At 30.6% G+C, this 20,231-nt stretch overlaps 1 protein-coding gene across 2 annotated transcripts in view; it reads left to right on the plus strand.

The window, feature by feature from the left end:
- The first annotated feature begins 1,429 nt into the window (after positions 1–1,429).
- Positions 1,430–20,231, plus strand: part of LOC111033107 (A disintegrin and metalloproteinase with thrombospondin motifs adt-1-like) — a 53,807-nt gene continuing 35,005 nt past the window's right edge. The window contains exons 1-4 of one of the 2 annotated variants that reach the window (XM_022313701.1): positions 1,430–1,928; positions 10,394–10,533; positions 15,913–16,105; positions 16,544–16,691. In XM_022313701.1, the coding sequence (XP_022169393.1) occupies positions 1,830–1,928; positions 10,394–10,533; positions 15,913–16,105; positions 16,544–16,691 (580 nt within the window). In that variant the 5' untranslated portion in view covers positions 1,430–1,829. Of the gene's footprint in view, positions 1,929–9,853; positions 10,219–10,393; positions 10,534–15,912; positions 16,106–16,543; positions 16,692–20,231 lie in introns of those variants that run through there. The other variant, XM_022313702.1, reaches the window with a different exon arrangement.

Genomic DNA, 20,231 nt, shown 5'->3' on the forward strand with positions numbered 1-20,231 from the left:
ATACTTATTTTGACGATTTTATGTTCAAATAAAAATAATGAATAATGTTTGCAAAACAATTTTATTAGCATTTATCCCAATATTTTGTTGGGAGAGTCTCATTAGATGACCGATTTTAGTGTATCAATAGATAGTTGAAAGAAAAAATGCTTAGGTCTTTTAAATTAAATTTATACTAATTATTTCAATTCAAAGTATTAATGCATTTACTAAACTTAAGAGGACCATGATAGTTAATAGACTAGTGAACCAAAATTGATGATTTCACTACCAACATTTTCAGAAAAAAAGCTTTACCAGAAACAATTAAAAAATATAGTTGTTACAATTTGCAAAAATAAAGTTGAATTTGCAGTTTGTACAACAATTTTGAAACTGTTACAAAAAAAATATCCTGTTAAAAGTAAAGAAACAAGGTTTTTTTTCTAACTCTCATATCATCGATCCATAATCGTTAAAAAAATCCCGCTTACACAAACATAAGATACACCAGGTGTAGTTATAACTTATAGAATCCGCTGCTATAATAGGTTTATTTTGAAGTTTTAAGTTTGGACAATAATATAAGCAGTCAGCAGGTTAAGCGGTAGTTCATCCCATATGATTATATGTATATTTAAATATATGTCTGCTATGTCTAAAAGAAAGTTACTTCTGAAATCTGAACCATGTTTGTATAATCGTGTGTGCCGACCTAATATATACTTCTCTCGTCTCTTTCTAAACTTTTAGCGAGGTTATACAGACAGCGGGGAATATAGATTTTTGTTTTTTTTTTTTTTTTGATGTTCGATAACTTAATACCTAATACAATTTTTTAAAACAATTTTGAATGAGATGGACGTTTCGTGAAGTAATATTATCACTCTACGCAAGTGAAAATAATTATCAATTAGCCGCTTACGTCTGAACAACCGTATTATATTTTTTAGACGAAGCTTTTAGCCATCTACTTTATCTGTGGAATTAATAGCTATATTGAGTTGTAAACATTTTTTATTGCAATTATAAAGTTCTTAAATTAAATTAAAATTTAATATTATATTTTCTAGACGAACCGAAGAACACAAGAAAATTGTTCTTCGTCGACAGATTACATTTTCGTTTACTCAAAGAATCGCAGGAATATCGAAAAAATTTAATTAATATGTTCACTAACAATATATCGACTTACACCACTACAGTAATCACCCGTATAATAGGTAAACAAATAATAATATGATAATTATGTTCTTCAGCCTCTAAAACCCAAAATAATAATACATTATAACATATATTATTATAACTACGACACGTGTTGTAGACCCATATAAAATATATGGGTGTACTAAAATTATAATAATTTTATTTTAACGCCATTCCAATAAAAAAGTTGTAATTATTATTATTATTATTAATTATGCAGGCAAATAGTTTCGTAGGATAGGGCGTCCCCCGAAAACCCGTGTATTCATGATCACCGCACCCCCCTCTCCCACTGCGTTTTTAAATAACAGATAACAGTTTTTATTACTATTATCCACGTCGCGACGTACCGACGACAGCTGCATCAACGTCATAAAATAATTCAAAATAATATATGACTGGTACCTACCTTATAATTATCTTACCTCCATGACTTGAAATCGGTATCGCATTCCCTATGCCAAAACGACCCACATGGTATTCATAAACACAATGTTTTTAATATTATAATATCATATTGTTTCCGTCCAATCGTTCGCGTTTTCCCGTTACGGGAGGTGCTCAGTCCATGGACTCGCTGACTCCGACGACGCGGCACATGGAATTTACCAATTTTTGAACAAACCGCGTACGGACATTGAACGATGAAGACCTCCACCGCCGTTGGGTTTGCGTTCTGCTGCTGTACACTGTCGCAGTTTATACAAGTCTGTTCGTCCATGCGTCTAGGCGACATTTACCAGGTAATAGATGCAAGACGTTCGTAAACTATAGAAATATGGTTTAAGTCCTCACCACTAATCCTACCTCATCATTTTATGGGTTTTAACTGAGATGATTAGCTAGGGGATGCTTGTCGACTCTTATGTATGTTACCATTTATATGATGATATATACCACAGTCCGCGGACTAATACACATCGTTATAATATTTTTATCTTCGCCCGTCCGTCGTATGTTCTAGTATGTTCAGATGTTCTATAGCTACCGACAATGTGCAAAGCAGCTGTGCCTCAAAGTTCAGTATAGGTATCGTCATCAGTATCTCAGCGTGCAGGCGTAGAACGAAATATTTAAATGACATTTTTTCCACAGTTATCTAAAATAAAATTTAACTGTAAATTATGGTGTTATAAATATAGGTATGATACATAAACTATATGGTTATGAGCTATCGTCCATTATAAAAAAATCTAAACGTACTTAAATTTATATTTTACAATAAGGTTTGGTTTAGATAAATATGTGATTATTTTTAATTTTTTGCATAATTTAACTAAAAAAAAATGTTATCCGGTTCTAACTTGATAAATGTACATATAATTTAATTATTTTGTTTTAAATACTTTGAAAAATTTAAATGAATATCAATAAAAAAAAAAATGGCTAAAAAATGAAATTAAACAAACTTTTTTTTTAATGTTCTCGAAAAAAAATAATTTAAAGCATTACATTTGAATTTATACAGATGACTGTTGAGAAGGAAGAAACTTAAATTATGATAAGTACTAGGATTTTTGAGCATAATATATCCTATGACTTGACCAAGTGTAATGATTTAGGTCGAATGAATATGAAAAAATAAATATATTATTTTTGAAATATTTGAACTATTATTTTAATTAATTTATCTTTCTGAAATTAACATCTCCACACTTATATCGTTTCCTAATAGTATTTATATTTATGTAGCGTTGGTTAGCTTATATTATGGCAATGAATATCGAATTAATAAATTTAATTTACCATCGATTGACTAATACGTTATTATTAGGTATGTAGTATATTTTTAGTTTTTCATCATTACAACCGTGAATACAATAAAACGTCAATTGGCTTACCCATTTTTTATTCATCTCCTATAATATTTTGTACAATATTTAATGTATGTCTACAAGTGTACAACCATTCCGCGTGCATGGATAATTGTATTATTACCTACCTATATTGATCTTTAGTCAATAAGCATTACGGCTGGATGATTACGATATTAAATATTGTAAAAAAACTAATAGAGTTTATTTGGAAAGGTCTTTTAAATAAATAATATTAAACTTTTTGCGTCCTTACGAACAATTCAATCATAAAATAAAAATTGATACTAATAATAAATTAATTTATATGTAGATATGATACTGAAATTATAAACATAGTGTTTACATACTGCCATGATGTATTAATTGAAATTGTTTGCCTAATATTTTTACGATGACAGACGTTGTAGAAAAACAAAAATGTAAAAAAATCAATTGATATATAATTAAGTACGTGATATATTACACCTTGCTACTATTATAGCTATGCATCTATATAAATGAATAAAAACAACTTATGAATTTAAATTCAATTTGAACACCTGTCAGCAAAATATTATCATATACTAGATACCTTTATCATAATATAGTTTGTCATCTCAAAGCTAGTAAATATACCTGGAACCAAGTGTCTGCAATAATGTCACGTATATTCAAATGTCCCGCTCGTATATCTCATCTTCTTTGTTTACCCAAATTTTGTTGTATTTGAAAACGTTGTGCATATTTTAAATCCTGCAGAGATATAACGACTTAAATGTGAAAAACTGTTTCTATTTACCCACTTTAAGTTTACTCGTTTAATGTGTTTTACAAGCATTTGAACTGCCTTATATTTTCAGAACATTTTATATGATCGGAAAATGTGATATCCTATGTACGATATAATTTTGTTTTTAATATAATAGTAATAATAATCATTGAGATCTCACTGCAGGAAAAAGGTGTTTGTAACTGTTATTGCCTTAAAATCATTTGATTTAAAAAAAAGTTTTCACATTCGCTTGACCATTAAAACTTTAGAACGTAATAATATAATACGCCTGTGTTGTAAAATGAACAATTTTCCATTCGAAGGGTATGAGGGGTAACTTCACTATTATATTGGTGTATAAAATATACGTATTTATGTACAGAGTGATTCACCAAGCGTTCTCACCTCCATTATTTTCTCTAACAATAAAATTATTCAAATTCTAAGTTTTGGAAATTGTTTATGTTTAATTACCGTGATATATTTTTATTTGTTTAGATTTGATACACCATTTGAATAGTTTCCTGAGGTCATACAAACTTTTTTTTTCAAATGCATGCGAACTAAACTTTTTTTTACTGATAATTGCAATGCAGATTATGTTTTTGCGAACGATTGTTATATTTAAAACAACTTCGAACGAGTGGTTTTCAAGTTATTGAAACGTATATTATACGAGTAAAGACAATGATATTTAAAAATTATAGTACTTTTAAAATATTGATAAATTGTTATAAATAACTAAATTTTCCCAATATAGTTTTGTCACAATCCCCATATCATCCAAACACATTATCACAGACCTACAAATAATAATTTCAAAAAAGTCATCTGCTCAACAATAATTTACATAAAAAAGGGTAATTCGCATTTAAAAAAAGAAGCTAGTACCGTCACAGCTGGTCCCAGAACATTTCTAAAATGGCATATGAAATCTGAATATTTAAAGATATCATGGTCTTTAAGTATATTTAACAATTTCAAAAATCAGAATTTGAATCAATACATCGTTAAAGGAAAAAACTGGATTTGGCATGCTTGATGAACACTATGACCAATATCAATATTTCTTATAATTATAACATAAAACTACAAGCCATAGGCGCTCCAAACAAAGTTTTTTTGACAATAATCTAAAATATCACAAAAGCCGTTAGTTAAGTTGAAAATATCGAAAAAAAATTAATATTTGCAGCACACGTGTTCAATATTTTGTCCGTTTCAAATATTTAAAACCTATTTTGCAGATTCTTGTGCTTTTATTTATAAAGACGTTACAATCACGTTACGGTCAAAGTGATTAATGGGGAACAGGAAACGTTGTCAATGATCCAATTATAAAGGGAAATATTATATTGTTCAAATTACATTTATTTCAAAGATATGTGGTCAAATATAACACACTTGCTCGGTATTTAATAATAGTGACTATACTAACTAAAAGTTTATTGTTTTTAATTATCTGCACATTTGTTACCACTATTACGCATTTAGAGTGGCATCGCTGCATGGCAAACCCATTTTTAACTGTCACAACCAGATATGAATATGGATAGCTACTTATTCTAAAAAATAAAAATAAAATAAAATTCAAATTGCGTTGTAAATAAATAATAATAACTACTAGAAAAATATGTGGAGAACCTCAAGCAGTATAGAAATCAGGTATAGAGACATGGGAGCACTTATTATAAGTTGTAGACACACACTTTGACATCTACAGGGAACTTTTAGTTTGTCAACTTTTACGTTTTTGTCACATAACAAGTTGGGTGTCCCTATATAAAGTACATTTTTTTACCGATGCATCATCTTTCATAGTATGAATATGTATTCAACTTCAGTAATATTGTGTTCCACTTAACTGGCCATTGATGTCAATGACCGATGAATGTATACAATTTCAACATTTCCCAATCATTAGGGAAACGAGACGACATTTTCCGGCCAATAACTTTGTGTACATCATCGACCGTAAGGCATATATGTTATACCTACAAACAAAACAAGACCACCAACGTTTATTGCAAAAATTATGCTTTGTGGAATTCATATGTAATAAGTTTTTTCTAGTCCAATCGTGAAAAAAGACGGGTTTTACTCTATAAGTACATCATTTGACTTTGAATAAAATTATATTTTATAATTTACATTCGTTTTTGTCTCAGCTAACCACTACGTCTCTCCGCTTTGCCATCGGTATTGGTATATCTATATAGGTTAGCCTGAACGATCCAACTAGTCTAATTGTTGATCAATAAATGGTAATAATTTGCTCTATTTTTTTGTCAATTATAAACTGAGCTTGTATGTTGCAGACTCTCGTTTGTCGAGTTTGATATTATTATCTATCCCTGACAGTTAAATGTATTAAGCGTGATTATATAATAGAGCAAAAATAATAGAAAATATCATATTATATAATTATTATACCTCGTTCCACACACCTGATAAAATTCCCACACCGGAAGTTATGTGTCTACTTTGTCTTTATTGATAATTGAATTTTACGCCAAATGGGTATTATTTCCAATTAAAATCTCAGTAAAAATAATTACCACTCAGTCGTGCCAATTAAAAATTATACATTATAGTCACCCAACGCATGGCGTGTATGAGACGCAATAGGTTCATCACAGTCGTTATTGCGATTCTCGGGAATAGAATGCAATAATAAGGTAACAGAGGAGCGAGGACCAACTAAACAACGATTAAATGGAGCCAATAGTATAGAGGTTAAGCCCACGAATCTACCATCTACGTACTAACCATGAACTACTATACATGTCTAGACATTGTCTACATAGGACTGGACATCTGTGTAAAATAAGGTGGCTACAAAGTTGTACGGTGGTCGTATATTTGCTGCGTAACAGCACTCTAGCTTGTTGTAAATTCCTTTATGCGATAAGTTGTAGTGATAACAATTTCAAATCATGTCAATTTTTTTAGACTTTATATTTATTCTTTCCTATTTTAGAAACTATAGAGCAACAGTATCTACAATTAAATAAATGCACAGTACTACGTTGGTACCAATTCTTAACCTAACCAATCAAGAACCAAATACTTTTTAATTAAAGTATGTATATGATTAATTTAGTGTTGATTAATAACTAATAATTTTCAAAATGTAGAGATTTTCTATTAGTATTTACTAACTTATACCTATTTACTATTGCTACTTTGCCCTTCCAATGTTTTGATGATTTTGGCATCACTAAAATGTTTATGAAAGTATTAAAAATTAAAGTTATTACTTTTCCAATTTTTAACAGTATTTGTCCACGATTTACGGATAGATTCATACTTAGGTATTGAAAATAAAGTAACCTTTTCATTATTATGACTTTCATTCATTCTTCTGTCACACATTAAAACTGAACATACGCGACCCATATTAAATAATGTGATGTATAACAATAGATGCATAATAGAAAATATATAGAAACCAAATTTAAATAATATTATTTGTTTATTAATCTTTTAATTTTTAATTTTTTTTTTCATATTTCATAAGTCTCTAAATAAATATAATATGCGTTCATAAAAGTTAAATACGAAATGTAGTAAATGTTGTAGATCACTATAGATAGCATTACATTCGCAAACGTACGTACAAGACAGTACAACTTTGTGACCAGTGCCCTACCCTCTCCCTGCCCGGAATGTCCAGCTCTACGCAGTAATTCGTGGTGATACATCTCATCACTGAGGTTGGTGGTGTACTAACCAGGGAAGATTTGAACATGCCGAAATATTATAAAATTATTTTTTTTTTGTCTGTTTAGTCCCCTAACTTTTGATTTGAAATCTCATCACAACCCCATACATTAAAAAAAAAATTATAACAGTAAAATAAAATTCTTCTTACATAATATAACTATCACGTGAGATTGTACGAAAAATTAATTTTTTTTCTTTCGTAAAGCATATTCTTGTTCTATTTTCGACGTTTGAATTCCACTCCGCCTCAGACTGTAGGACACTCGTAAGTTGTTACTTCGTCTTTATACCTCTATTCAGAACCTCCACGTGTGAAAGGGTGTTTTTGATAAACTTCGTGGTCACTTCATCTGTTTTTCAGCTGTAATTATTCGTCTTCGTGAGTGTATGGTTGGGCTGTGATATTTTAGGAACGCTCGTTCCATTAGATATTTAAGATCAAATTGTGCTTTCATCCATTTACATGAATAAAACTACCCTGTATATGCATTTTTTTAATCGCCATTCTCCAGCTAAGACCTTGAAAAAGGTTTAAGAAATAAAATGCATGTACAATAAGTGTCAGAAAGAATAAAATGCGTTTTAAATAATACGTGATATATAAATTATGCGTTCCGGGCAAGTATAATACATAAATCCATTAAGATTTATTTTCAGTATAGAAAAATATTGTACGAAACGTTTACAAAAAATGATATTTTGACTAAGTGAACAGCAAAAAAAAACTTAACACCGCTTGAACTACAATGCGAATACATTCGTGTGCATATGTATATGATAATTACGAATAAGACACTTTTAAAAGAGTCGTTGTTGTTATTGCGTAACATTTTCTTCGATCGAAATAGTAATAGGTAATATAAATATTAATATTATTATTATTTTTATTATTATTATTATTATTATTACTATTATCTTATAACGTTTATAAAAATAATAAAAAATAAAAACTTTACTAACAATATTATTTTAACTATGGTATAAAGCAGATAGATAAAATAACTGAACAATAAATTATATTTTACTCGTCCTCTGACTTGTATCAGACTACTCGTTTGTTTTGCCAAACGTTTTCAATGCCGATTTCATATTTTTATCTTTCGTCCGTAAATGTATTCGGTCGGTCCCGCGAGAAGTCGAAGTAAATAAGTATAATATATTGGTATAACTTACAGCATATATACAATTATCTATTGCACCAACTCCTAATAATTTTTGACCAACAGCCAGAAGTGTCTAAGTATACCTACCTCAGGTTGTTAACAGTGAACATTAAATTTAAACGATAAGCAAGTGTTAATCAATTTTATTTTTAGACATTAAATAATATACGCGTATTGTCATCAACTCATAAATCATAATAGGTAAAGTATTTTATGTATAATATACAACTTGATAGCCGACTTTTTTTACCCGAAATTTAATGTTTGAAATCAACGAGGTACATAATATGACATTTAAAATTTCGTCATTGAGAAGAACCGATTAAAATAATATATAAAATCAAATTTATTTGTTTATTTCGATTGTTGTCCTAATACATCCCAACACATTTTAAACTTCTTTGATTACAAAAATCAGTCATTTTACTGACTTTAATATTAAATAAGCCAAGTCAGCTATTCTGCATTTGTATTATATATATATACATAGTTATATCTGCAGCTTACAATATATCAAGACCGATTACCACGACCATTGAACCGATAACAAATTTAAAAATACTCACGTTAGACGGCGGCCGTGTAATCAAACGAATCACAAAAACATCCCACAGGGGAACAACTTTTGGGCAGACCTACTCAAAAACGACACTGGTCAACGAGCGCACTTACCTATTACAAAAAGGCGAAAGCAAACGGCGAAAAAAACAGTCAACTATATCGCTAAAGAAACTACAGAGAAACCGGGAGCAATATTATGCTTTATACATTTGTCAAACTGTTAGGCGCCATATCTTTGAACTGAACAAATTGTTGAGGTAGTCATACAGAGTACCTACCATGTTCGAAATGTAATTCTGAAAATATTGTGTTCTTCCCAGTACCGATTTTGTGTCAAAACTTGTAGCAAGTTAATTTGTATTAATTTTTAAAAAAAATAAGCTGTAGGTACCTGAGTTATATAATTATTTAAAAATTTTAAATCATAGTCTTTAAAAATGTCCATCAATGTATTAAATTCAAATAACAATAATGGTTATTGGTCAATGATAATTTGCTCCGTGGTTTAAAGGAAAAAGTATTTGATTAAAAAATCGACCACTTGAGCGCTAGTTGTTATTCTTACCAGCACTGCGGCAGCGGTTACGGAAAAATAAAGTTTAACACAATTTTACCAACACCCTCGAGACAAGATAATTTTACGGCCACTTCGGCAGTGTGTAAACTTTGTGCTTCAGATTCTATTGGTTCGTTGCACAACCTGTCTCCGTGCTAAGAACAAAATAATCGGATTTGTATGTTGTTGACTTGTACCTACATAAAGGTATTTCTTCCATGAAAATGATTTCACGGAAAAGACAATTTCGTAAGTATTGTGACTTCTTTGTTGTCGCAGCGAGCCCTGTCGTTCAGTTTTGAAAATTTGAAAATGCAATAGTTTTATTTTGAGTTGATCGTTGTTCATTCGTATTATATTATAACGTGTAAGTAGGTACCTATATAAGATATAACTAAAGAATACTAGACCGCAAGACGCCGGTTACAGAGGAAATTGGAATGTCTTTTTTCTCGCTAGGTATACATTTATTATTAAATAATATTATTTCGTAAGTCCGAGACGGCCGGTCGGCCGGCCATCATCTGCGACTGTTTTAGGACTAATGAAAAGACGACGGCTCGTCTACTACGCACACGGAATAATAACGAGTTTATATAATATTTTATATTTGTTTTTGTTTTCACACACACAGGGCTTACACGATGCGATGACGGTAGACGAGCTGAACTATTACTTCGGAGTGTCCGATCCAGCGGACGCACCCGAGTACGAGGTGGTCACGTTGTCTGATCCTGCGGACCGACCGGATTGCACGTTTTTTGCTTTTGGCAGGTACCTACCTATATAGTATTATTAATATCACTGTATTAGTACTACTTCCAACGAGTCTATTTTTTTTTTTTGCGATAAATATAATATAATTATTACCAGACGAAATTTCATCAGACTTATCCTCGAACACGTCAACATTCTTGTGTTTCCATTTCGCTTTATAAAATACCTACCTATACCACATAATAAACGGAAGCGGTAAAACCTTTTCAAAAAAAAAAAAATAATAATCAGCACATTTTATATTATAGGGGTTGAAGAATTCTTGTTCTTATAAAATATGCTCTAACAAAATGTGTAATATAAATGTTGATTCTAAAATATTATGCAATTACCTATTATGAAAACAAAAATATAAAAAAAACTTAGTGGGTCCCTTTCATTTGGGTGAACAACCCAACATTTCAAAACGTTTGAGCAAATTTATAAACATAATTTTGGCCAAATTTACACAGGCCTCTGAAAAAAAAATGATGCTTGTTAAACGTATGACAAAAATTGAGAAAATTGCATAGATAATACTCATACATAATTTAAGAATACTCATGTCAGGAAATTCTCGAAAATAATATTTTGAAAAAAGTTAATTATTACATTTTAAATTAATTCACTCCAAAAAATATTGATATTTTAAAAAGCTATAAAAAAATAAGTGACTTGACTTAGATAAATGTGTTTTACATCAAAATTGTTTTTATAATGAGATTTAAAAATTGGCTATTTTTATCCAATTTCAACATTTTAATTTCAGTTTCAAGAAATAAAAATGAACATTTTTTAAAATGATTAAAGATAACAAAAATTATTGTATCCGTCAATTTTTTCTGTTACACCATTTATTAAACATGTATATGGATAACCAATAATAAAATGTAAAATACATTTTACTTTCAGTTTTTATAGAGTCTTAGTTTTGAGCACTTCATAATTATTGTCGCCTATCTGCTGAAACGATTTATGTAATATTATAAAAGTTGTCATTTCAGAATAATACGAGTATAAACTTACATACTTTAATACGTATATACCAGTTATGTATATTGTAAACTTAATTACTAAGGTCAAGACATGCTACATGTACCTGTATATACAATAAATACAAATATGAATTCACCCAAATAATCATTATGCTCAGATAAGTTTGGGTCATTCACCCAAATGAATGAAGCCCGATTCGCTAACAGCTATTCAAAAATGCACTTACACAACCTATTCTACTTGCTGTAGACACACCCTAGCCACCCTCCTCCTCACATGGTGACTACTCAAAACGTGCAGAGCTTCGACGAGCAAGTACCTACGAGCGAATGTAATATAACGAGTAAATATCATAAGAGCGGAAAATTCATCCGCGAAGTGTACATAATAATAATAATACTATGTGCCGTGTTCAAATGACGTGTGTGTGTGTGTGTGTTGCACGACTTGTGAGGGAAAAACGTCCGAGGCGGATTCAAGGAACCGGAACTAATGATCGAGCACGTTATAATATTACGTGGGGGTACGTGCGTACATCACAGGGTGATTTATTTTAACCAGCAACGAGCTCTTTTTCCCGGACGATTTTTTTCGCCTCTTAAAAAAACGTTTTATGCGATTCATACTATACATTCCGTCCTCTATATAACATTATAAAATATGATGAGATTCGCTATTTTTGAAAGGGCAAAGACGCGAGTGTTTAATCGCGTTTTCTTAAGCCATAGTACTAAATAGTACTCATATCAATACAATATCATAATAGTTCATGTCTTATCTGATAAAACTGTTGTTCATTCTTATTTAGTATTCACGTCTGTATAATCTTCAAACGCTTGTATTCGCGAAAAACATTTATGGAATAGATAAACTATAATTATTGATAGTCAATCGGTTTTTTAGTAACAACTTTATGAATTCATCAGAAACTAATGGGTCACTGTTAAAAGTTATAAAATATAGATTTGAACATTATTATTTTTATGATTGCCGGCAAAAGAAATGAAAAATTAAATTATTTGGTAATACACTCATCCGGTGGGGTGCTGCATGGTGGAGCTTGGATTCGCATGAAAATGATTTTATTGGAAAATGTTACAAGCCAAAAAAGTTTCATATACGTCATAAAAACTTCATAAAAACGTCGATTACGGACATTTGCAAACGTCGTCTACTGCGATTTTTTCGAACGATATTTCAATTATTTTTTTTTAAACACAGCAGCACATGTGAAAACGACGTAGATATAGATAGATAGATAGATAGATAGATAGATAGATAGATAGATAGATAGATAGATAGATATAGAGATAGAGAGAGAGATGAGATATAAACACGGAATTTCCATAGCGATCTCTTATCCACGGCTCATCGGAAACATTCGTACGAGATGTTCACCACTCCGGGTGACTTATTTTTTCCACACAAGACTCGTTTTCTCAGTGAATTCTTGATTTTATTTTTTTTTCAATTCGAATTATAATAATATGATAAAGGTATATTTTCCCTTTTTTGTAATACTTTATATACTTTTACTGTTATAAGCACAATGCGTTTCATGTGCGATGTGTTTTGTCCTGTCGATTTTATTTCTTTAAATATAACGACCTTTATGTATAGGTAGTAGGTACCTATTTTTTTTTTTAATAATCATCATCGAAAAATATAATATTTTTCTCGACATATCGTTTTATACACAAAATAATACATCCAATATCGAACCAATTTATTGTTATATGTATCTTATTTATGCCTTCATCAGGAGTGGCAGTGACAGCCAATATAATAGCGTATAACCCCCGAGTCATCGATGTGCAACTCCTCTCCACCAAACTTAAAATAATTTTATTTCGTTCGATATTCCATTTTATTTAATATTTTGTTCAGCGTATTCAAACTCAAAAGTAACATTAAACGTCATTTCGTGAAATCTTGGGAAAATCCGATTTTCTTACTTATTTATATACATAAATATATATTATATACTATTATAGTATGCCCTGCACTACAGCGACAACTTTCAAATTCGGGTATATGGCTAAAAATCGAATCACTTTTCTTTTCTCCATTTCGTATTTTAATAAATCGCTTCCCGTCAAGTAAACACGATCATGGTGTGCGTTCAACAATAGAGAAACAGCGTGAATATTTCGAAACATGATCACGTAATTTTTTCCTGATATTTTAGGTATAACTAAAAATACCAATTTTTTTTTATTTTTTCAATATTCATTTAGAAGATGACCGACTATAAAATAGTGTTACGGATCGAGAAAATATTAACAGCATTGCGGCGGGGATAAAGTACCCATTTCGGAGGTATCAGTGTATGAAATTGGCCCATTTCAGTGTATATAGGTATATATACTTCTATACAGGAGAAAAAAACATTTATATTTATTCATCGTGGTTTTTTATTCCACCAACCGAAATTGGACAAGGGGTCCGGTTTTATGGCTAGCCCGTCATAAATAGATGGGGTTTTTACTCCCAAATATGCGACGGAATACCCGAGATTAAAAAACATCAATATCATCCTTTTGATCTACACATATATAATAATAATATATTAGGTATATAATATGTGTTTGTGTATATTTATATGGGTTGTTCAACGTCGTAGGTGTGCTATAGCAATAACAATAATAATAATAATAATATATTATTATATATTTAAAATGCTGATTTAGATAATATTATTAAAATCTCTGGGAAAAATGGGTAGGGTAATGATGATTTTTCCCAAGGGACGGTACATAGTATCGTCGTCGTCGCTCATCTGGTCTGTAAATCGTTTACGCAACGACATTTTTCTACGTCAAATTTTTGTATCGTAGAGCGCACTTGCGTACGCTCTACCCATTATTTACTCCGTTGTTTTTTTAATGATAATAATAATAATAATAATTAGTATCTAATCTCTTTTTACACATTTTGTCATTGCATCTATTCCAGTCACACGCGTATCATTCCGTCGTCTTCGCGTGCTTCATTATTATTACACTATCTTAATGGCTCCACTTTTATTTTAAGTCGGCCGACAGCATAGATAGAGTCGTTTTTATATATATACTTCTCGTCACTGAAACTTGTATATGTATAGGCCTCGTTGGCCTATCTAAACATTTCCATCTTAGTCACGAGCTTTTTTTTTCTACTCTTTCTTTGCCCGTAACACCACGAGTCGTCGTACATACTTACATATAATATATATATATACACACCTAACGCGTCACTTTGATCGCGAGCTGTATAATAAAACTTTCTTTTTATCTCGAGTGGGATTTTTTCGAGTCCGTCTTGAGATATATTCTTCTCTTCGTTTATACCCAATTTGACCACTTGAGAGTTGTTTCCTGCGGCAGTACGCTTTGTCCCGAGACGTTTTGAAGTCTACCAAGACCCACGATTGTGCTGCCACCATAATGTAATATTATCGTTTGAGTAAATATTTACTAATCGTCGACGAATAATTATTACGATATCAAAAAGAATACAAACCATATTATCCCTCTCACCAATATACATGCAAATTATAAATAAATACCAAGCAGTATGCCATATATCAGTTTATGTTATATTGTTATATACCTACCAACAAAATAAGAATTAAATATGTGACCAGCTAAAATGTATGCTGTTGTATATACAAACCATTGTATCCGTGTTTGGTTACGTGAGGAATGCCGCCATTATATATGCTTTCTTAAGTTTTCCAACTAATAGGACGAGTTAGAACCGTTTTATTAGAACTGCGTAGTTTTTGCACAGGCCATAAAGCTTTAAATTTGTGTGCAAGAAAAAATGTTGCTAAAGATTTATAGAGTATATTATGGTGTACAACTGCAGTCCTCTAGACATTATGATCTGAATATGAGCTCGTCCAGTTCGTTTAATAGATATAGCTTCATAAATCATAATATAATTATTAATCTATTGCGTTTACTCTTGCTGATCAATTCAAACATTATATTTTTAAAGATATTTTATTTTATTTTTGAGTCTAAGCCTCGATTGATGCAATTTTATCGACGAGTAACTTTTATTATTTAATCCCTAGGATCAATAGCTTCTCGTCTATAGTAAATATAAGCTTTTAAATCATGTCTGTACAGGAAAGATTTAAATTATATATATTGAATAATTTATAAACCTCTCACCCCCAGCAGTTTTTGCTTGCATGAGGTGAGAAAACTCATAATAATATAATATTATATGTAAATCGAAATTATATTGCCGTTTATTTGCAAATATGTATTATTATTAAAATACTATTGTTATGACCTTTATGACCAACTAATGTAAAATATAATATTATGTATTAACCTGTAATGGTTATCGTCTGTTGTAGTGTTGTATACATAATATAAATGATATCACATTTTGTATTATTAAATATAGATTGGTCCAGTTGTTCTTGGAACCCAACGACCGTTTGATTAGCGAAGATTTTGTGTGGCAAATACGGGACGATTCGGAGTCGGTGACGTACGAGAAAAGGTCGCCAAGACGATGTCATTATATGCACCGGATAAGTCATACTGGTGACGGTGGCTTGACCGCAGCGTTTACTTACTGTCCGGGAAGCTCTAAAGTAAGTACCATATGTGAGCACTGTTATCGACCAGAACATAGATAATAAGAAGGCTATTGCAGCTTATTAAAAGGTTCTTTATTACTATATCAATTTTAAACTTATGCGTGGTATTTATATTTATCATTAATATAAGTATAAAAATTAATGTCATAAATTACTCAAAGGTAGGTAATTTATATGGCTCAATAATTCATTATTTTAAAATAAATCGACGATTATATCCCTTAAATTATACGCAATACTGAAGAGAGAACATTGTTATTAAGGTATTTATTTTCTTTCTCCCACAAAATAAAGACCACATCCCCATACATTGTTATATTGCCTTAGCCTATTCATAACCTATTATCTATAGACTTTTCAAAAGTCGATAATAATACAATAATCGTTGGTATAATTTATTAACAAATTGGGCTCACTCAATATCGTCTACAGAACGGCATTGTCTTCCTGCCAGATGTCACGTACGAACTGCAGTCCGTAAGTGCCAGGCTTTGTCGGTATCGGTGTGACAACGACGGTGAAAATGCGTTCATTTTGAAACGAGCGCCGACGATAAACCACACGTGGACCGATGGTTTCAGTAAGTACACCGTTCATCTGTGTAATAAGCATAAACCAATTTGATTTTGACGTTTACAATACTAAAATTATAATACTCTATAGGTTAAAAAATTACATTTTAAAAAATGTGAACATGAAAAAACATGATAACTAGCTGTATAACCTGACTTCGCCCTTGGAAAAATTAACAAATATAAAATACGGTGCTTTATTTTAAGTCGATCTCAGTTTCAGAGTACCTCAGTTCATGGGCAAAATTTTAGCGTCAGTGTAGGTCGCTTTGTATATCTCCAAGAACAATTTAAATTTTCGTCAAAATCTGTCGTCGAGTTTAGCTTAATAACTAACAAGCAAGCACACATTTAACAAGCATGCATTTATTTTATAAATTATATAGTAGTATAGATTCTATAAAATTATCTTTTATTTCTGTGACAAACAATATATATTATATATTATAAACAAAATAATATTCGGTTTTTGTGAGCCAAAACGAAATTAATGTAGGAGCCACACTATGGCAAACTTTCCTTTAGAGGTCGATAAACATAGCTATGAACACTCCTCGAATCCCAAGAAATATGTGTGTAAAAATCGTTGTCGATTGGTCTAGTAGTTATCAAGTATGTAAGCTCCATAAATCGAGATTATAATATTTCTCAATAAATCAAAAACTTTAAGTACCTATCCGGATATGTATGAAACAAAGGCGTAAACAGGCCTTTGCTGAATTTGAAAGCTTGGGTCTAGCTTAAAATTATTTTTTCATTATACATTTGACCTAATTTTAGGACATTAAATGAAAACGCCTATTTTTTGTACGCTTAGATTTTTTTTTCGTTTATTCAATGATTGTGTTAACAGATTATATTAAATTTTAAACTCACGAAGCCTGATTTTTCAGCACATTTTTAAAAATAACAATAGCCGTGCATCAAACGGCTCATCACTTGTGCCTGATTATATTCTAGTGAACGTGAAAAACATAACGTAAAAAAGTATAATCGGTCAGGTTCAGTTCTGACGATGTGCAATACAGATGCATAAGCCGTAACAATCTTATAGTAGGGGAGTGGCAATAAATGGATATCGTGTTAATATCGTACAGCTGTAACAAAGTGATGCAAGGATTCGGGAGGACACAAACGAACAAAACTACGAGACTGTGCTTACTGCGTATTATAATATGTTTGGCAACTTTTCGAGCGAATATAAAAATCGAATCGATGTTAAGTTTTCGACGTATCTATATATTATACTCGTATAAGTACGTTGCGGAAAACTTTTTAATATTTATAAAGTACATAACGGGCGTGAATTGCGTTAAAAAAAAACATATTTCACACGCAGTTATTCTGAAACGTCTCTAAACGTACGCTAAACGAAATACAAATGCAGTATTAACGTCGTAGAAACTGTAGCGTATTGTCGTTTCCATATTTTTTTCTGGAATTTCAGTCCAAGAAATATTATTATGGTTTGAATAATTCATAAGTGTATACTCGTATCGTTATAAATTATAATATACATAAGTACATCGACTGCAATAATTATTTTATAATTAAAATGTATTGTACTATATTCTTTATTTCCGGAAGTCCCCACAACATGTATGTATGTAATTATAGTATTATACAAGTTTCTCTTCAATAAATATTTTAATTAAATTTTAGAGCGCTTGATCGTTATTATGTTGTTCCGGTATACATGCATGCAAATTACATAAGTTCCAAGTACAGTTTTCTTCAAATCACACATGCGCTATAGTAACTGACTCGAATTTCGAATTCAAATTTGAGACGTGCAAAAACTGTACATATGGCGAATATATTACTATACCGACCGAGTGACTGGCGACTGTAACAATTATAATAACTTTAGTTAGTGGAACACTTTAACATTTTTCAACCTGAAAATGACAATACGTACGATTGTGCATCAAGCAAAATGTAATAAATTCATAATTTAATTTACCATTATTTTTTATTGTTTTGATTAATATATACTCAGGGTTCGAGTTGAGAAAATTAATTAATGATTAATTCCCCGGGCTCCGCTTTTTGAGGCCTCCCACAAAATTACCCTGGATTTTTTTTTATCGATAGATTTAAAAAAATATTAAAATTGTTCTTACACGCATACGATTTCAACGTAATGAAAAGTAATTCTCTTATTTGATTTATTTGTAAATAATCAGTTGTAAAATATTGTAATATGTAGCATGGTTTGATCGGATAAAGAAGAAAAATGAATTAAATCCAGGGGGGCAGAACCCTTTTAGACCTGAGCCATCAAAATTCTAAATCCGGCCCTAAATGTATAATGACATAAAATATTATATTTCTACTATTGCGTGATTAATAAGTAAACAGGAAAAAACAAAATGATACATCAGTCTCGCACATTTTTAAATAATATCAAAACCAATTTGAAGAATAAAATGAAGGATGGGTTTTGTCATGATCTCCATTTTCGGCGATAGATTATATAACAAAAAAAATATTTTAAGTATAATATGTGTGATTGTACTGATTGTAAGACAGTTATTTAAATCAAATGATGACACATAATATGGGGTCATAGTTTGCGAACCCACATTATGGACTGTGATTGAGACCTAGGTTGAATGCGTATAATTGGATGGATGTTTAAGATTATAAATATATAACCCCTTGTGTAGTACAATAACTAGTGCTTTGCACCCATCATATGTATTCGGGTTTTGGTGCTGCATATCAGTGCCGGATAGGGAATAAATTACTTACTAAGCTGTCCGACTAGACAGGCCCAAGATCCTAAACAATTTTTTTCTTATAAAACTCTTCTATCTTATATCCTATAATTATCAAAAGTCAAACTATAGTAACCAATACATACATATAAATATATAACAATATTTAATTTACCAACCCTTATTGTAAACACTAACACTACTTTCCCTTTCGCTTATTTAAAACCAACGTTTAAACACTAGGCATTATAATATTACGAACAACACGGGTACAATATTATAGTATTTTTACTATTATTATTATTTTTATTACAATAATGTTGTATTATGTTAACACATATTATTATGTAACATAATTTTTAAACGATTAAATAACCGACTTTTGCTATCTAATAACTCGATGACGTCTTCATTTTTCATGTTTTGCCAAAATTTATCTTTCTCGTAATTACGATAATATTTCATTATATTTTATCATTGAATACTTATTGTTTACTGAATTGCACGTTTTTATAGTATGGTCAAATTTAGTAAACATCATAATTTTTTTTAATTGTTTTTTTTTATTTATCTGTTAGGGATTCAACAGCGTTGGTTATTAGTCCACTCTGAGACGAGTTATACAGGTTAATAAGGTTAAAGATAAAAATACATAATATAATACGTTCGTGTGTAAAATGCACAATTTATTATGACCTATATGGCTATATAAGTCCTATATTATACCTTATTACCATTTTATATATGCTTAAAGGAACATAAGAAGTTTTGATAAATTTATAGACTGTATTAGGAAAGAAGACTAGTGAATTTAAAATGATATTGTTC

Source organism: Myzus persicae, unplaced genomic scaffold, assembly GCF_001856785.1.
Source record: "Myzus persicae strain clone G006 unplaced genomic scaffold, MPER_G0061.0, whole genome shotgun sequence".
In the NCBI taxonomy this organism is placed as follows: Eukaryota; Metazoa; Arthropoda; class Insecta; order Hemiptera; family Aphididae; genus Myzus; species Myzus persicae.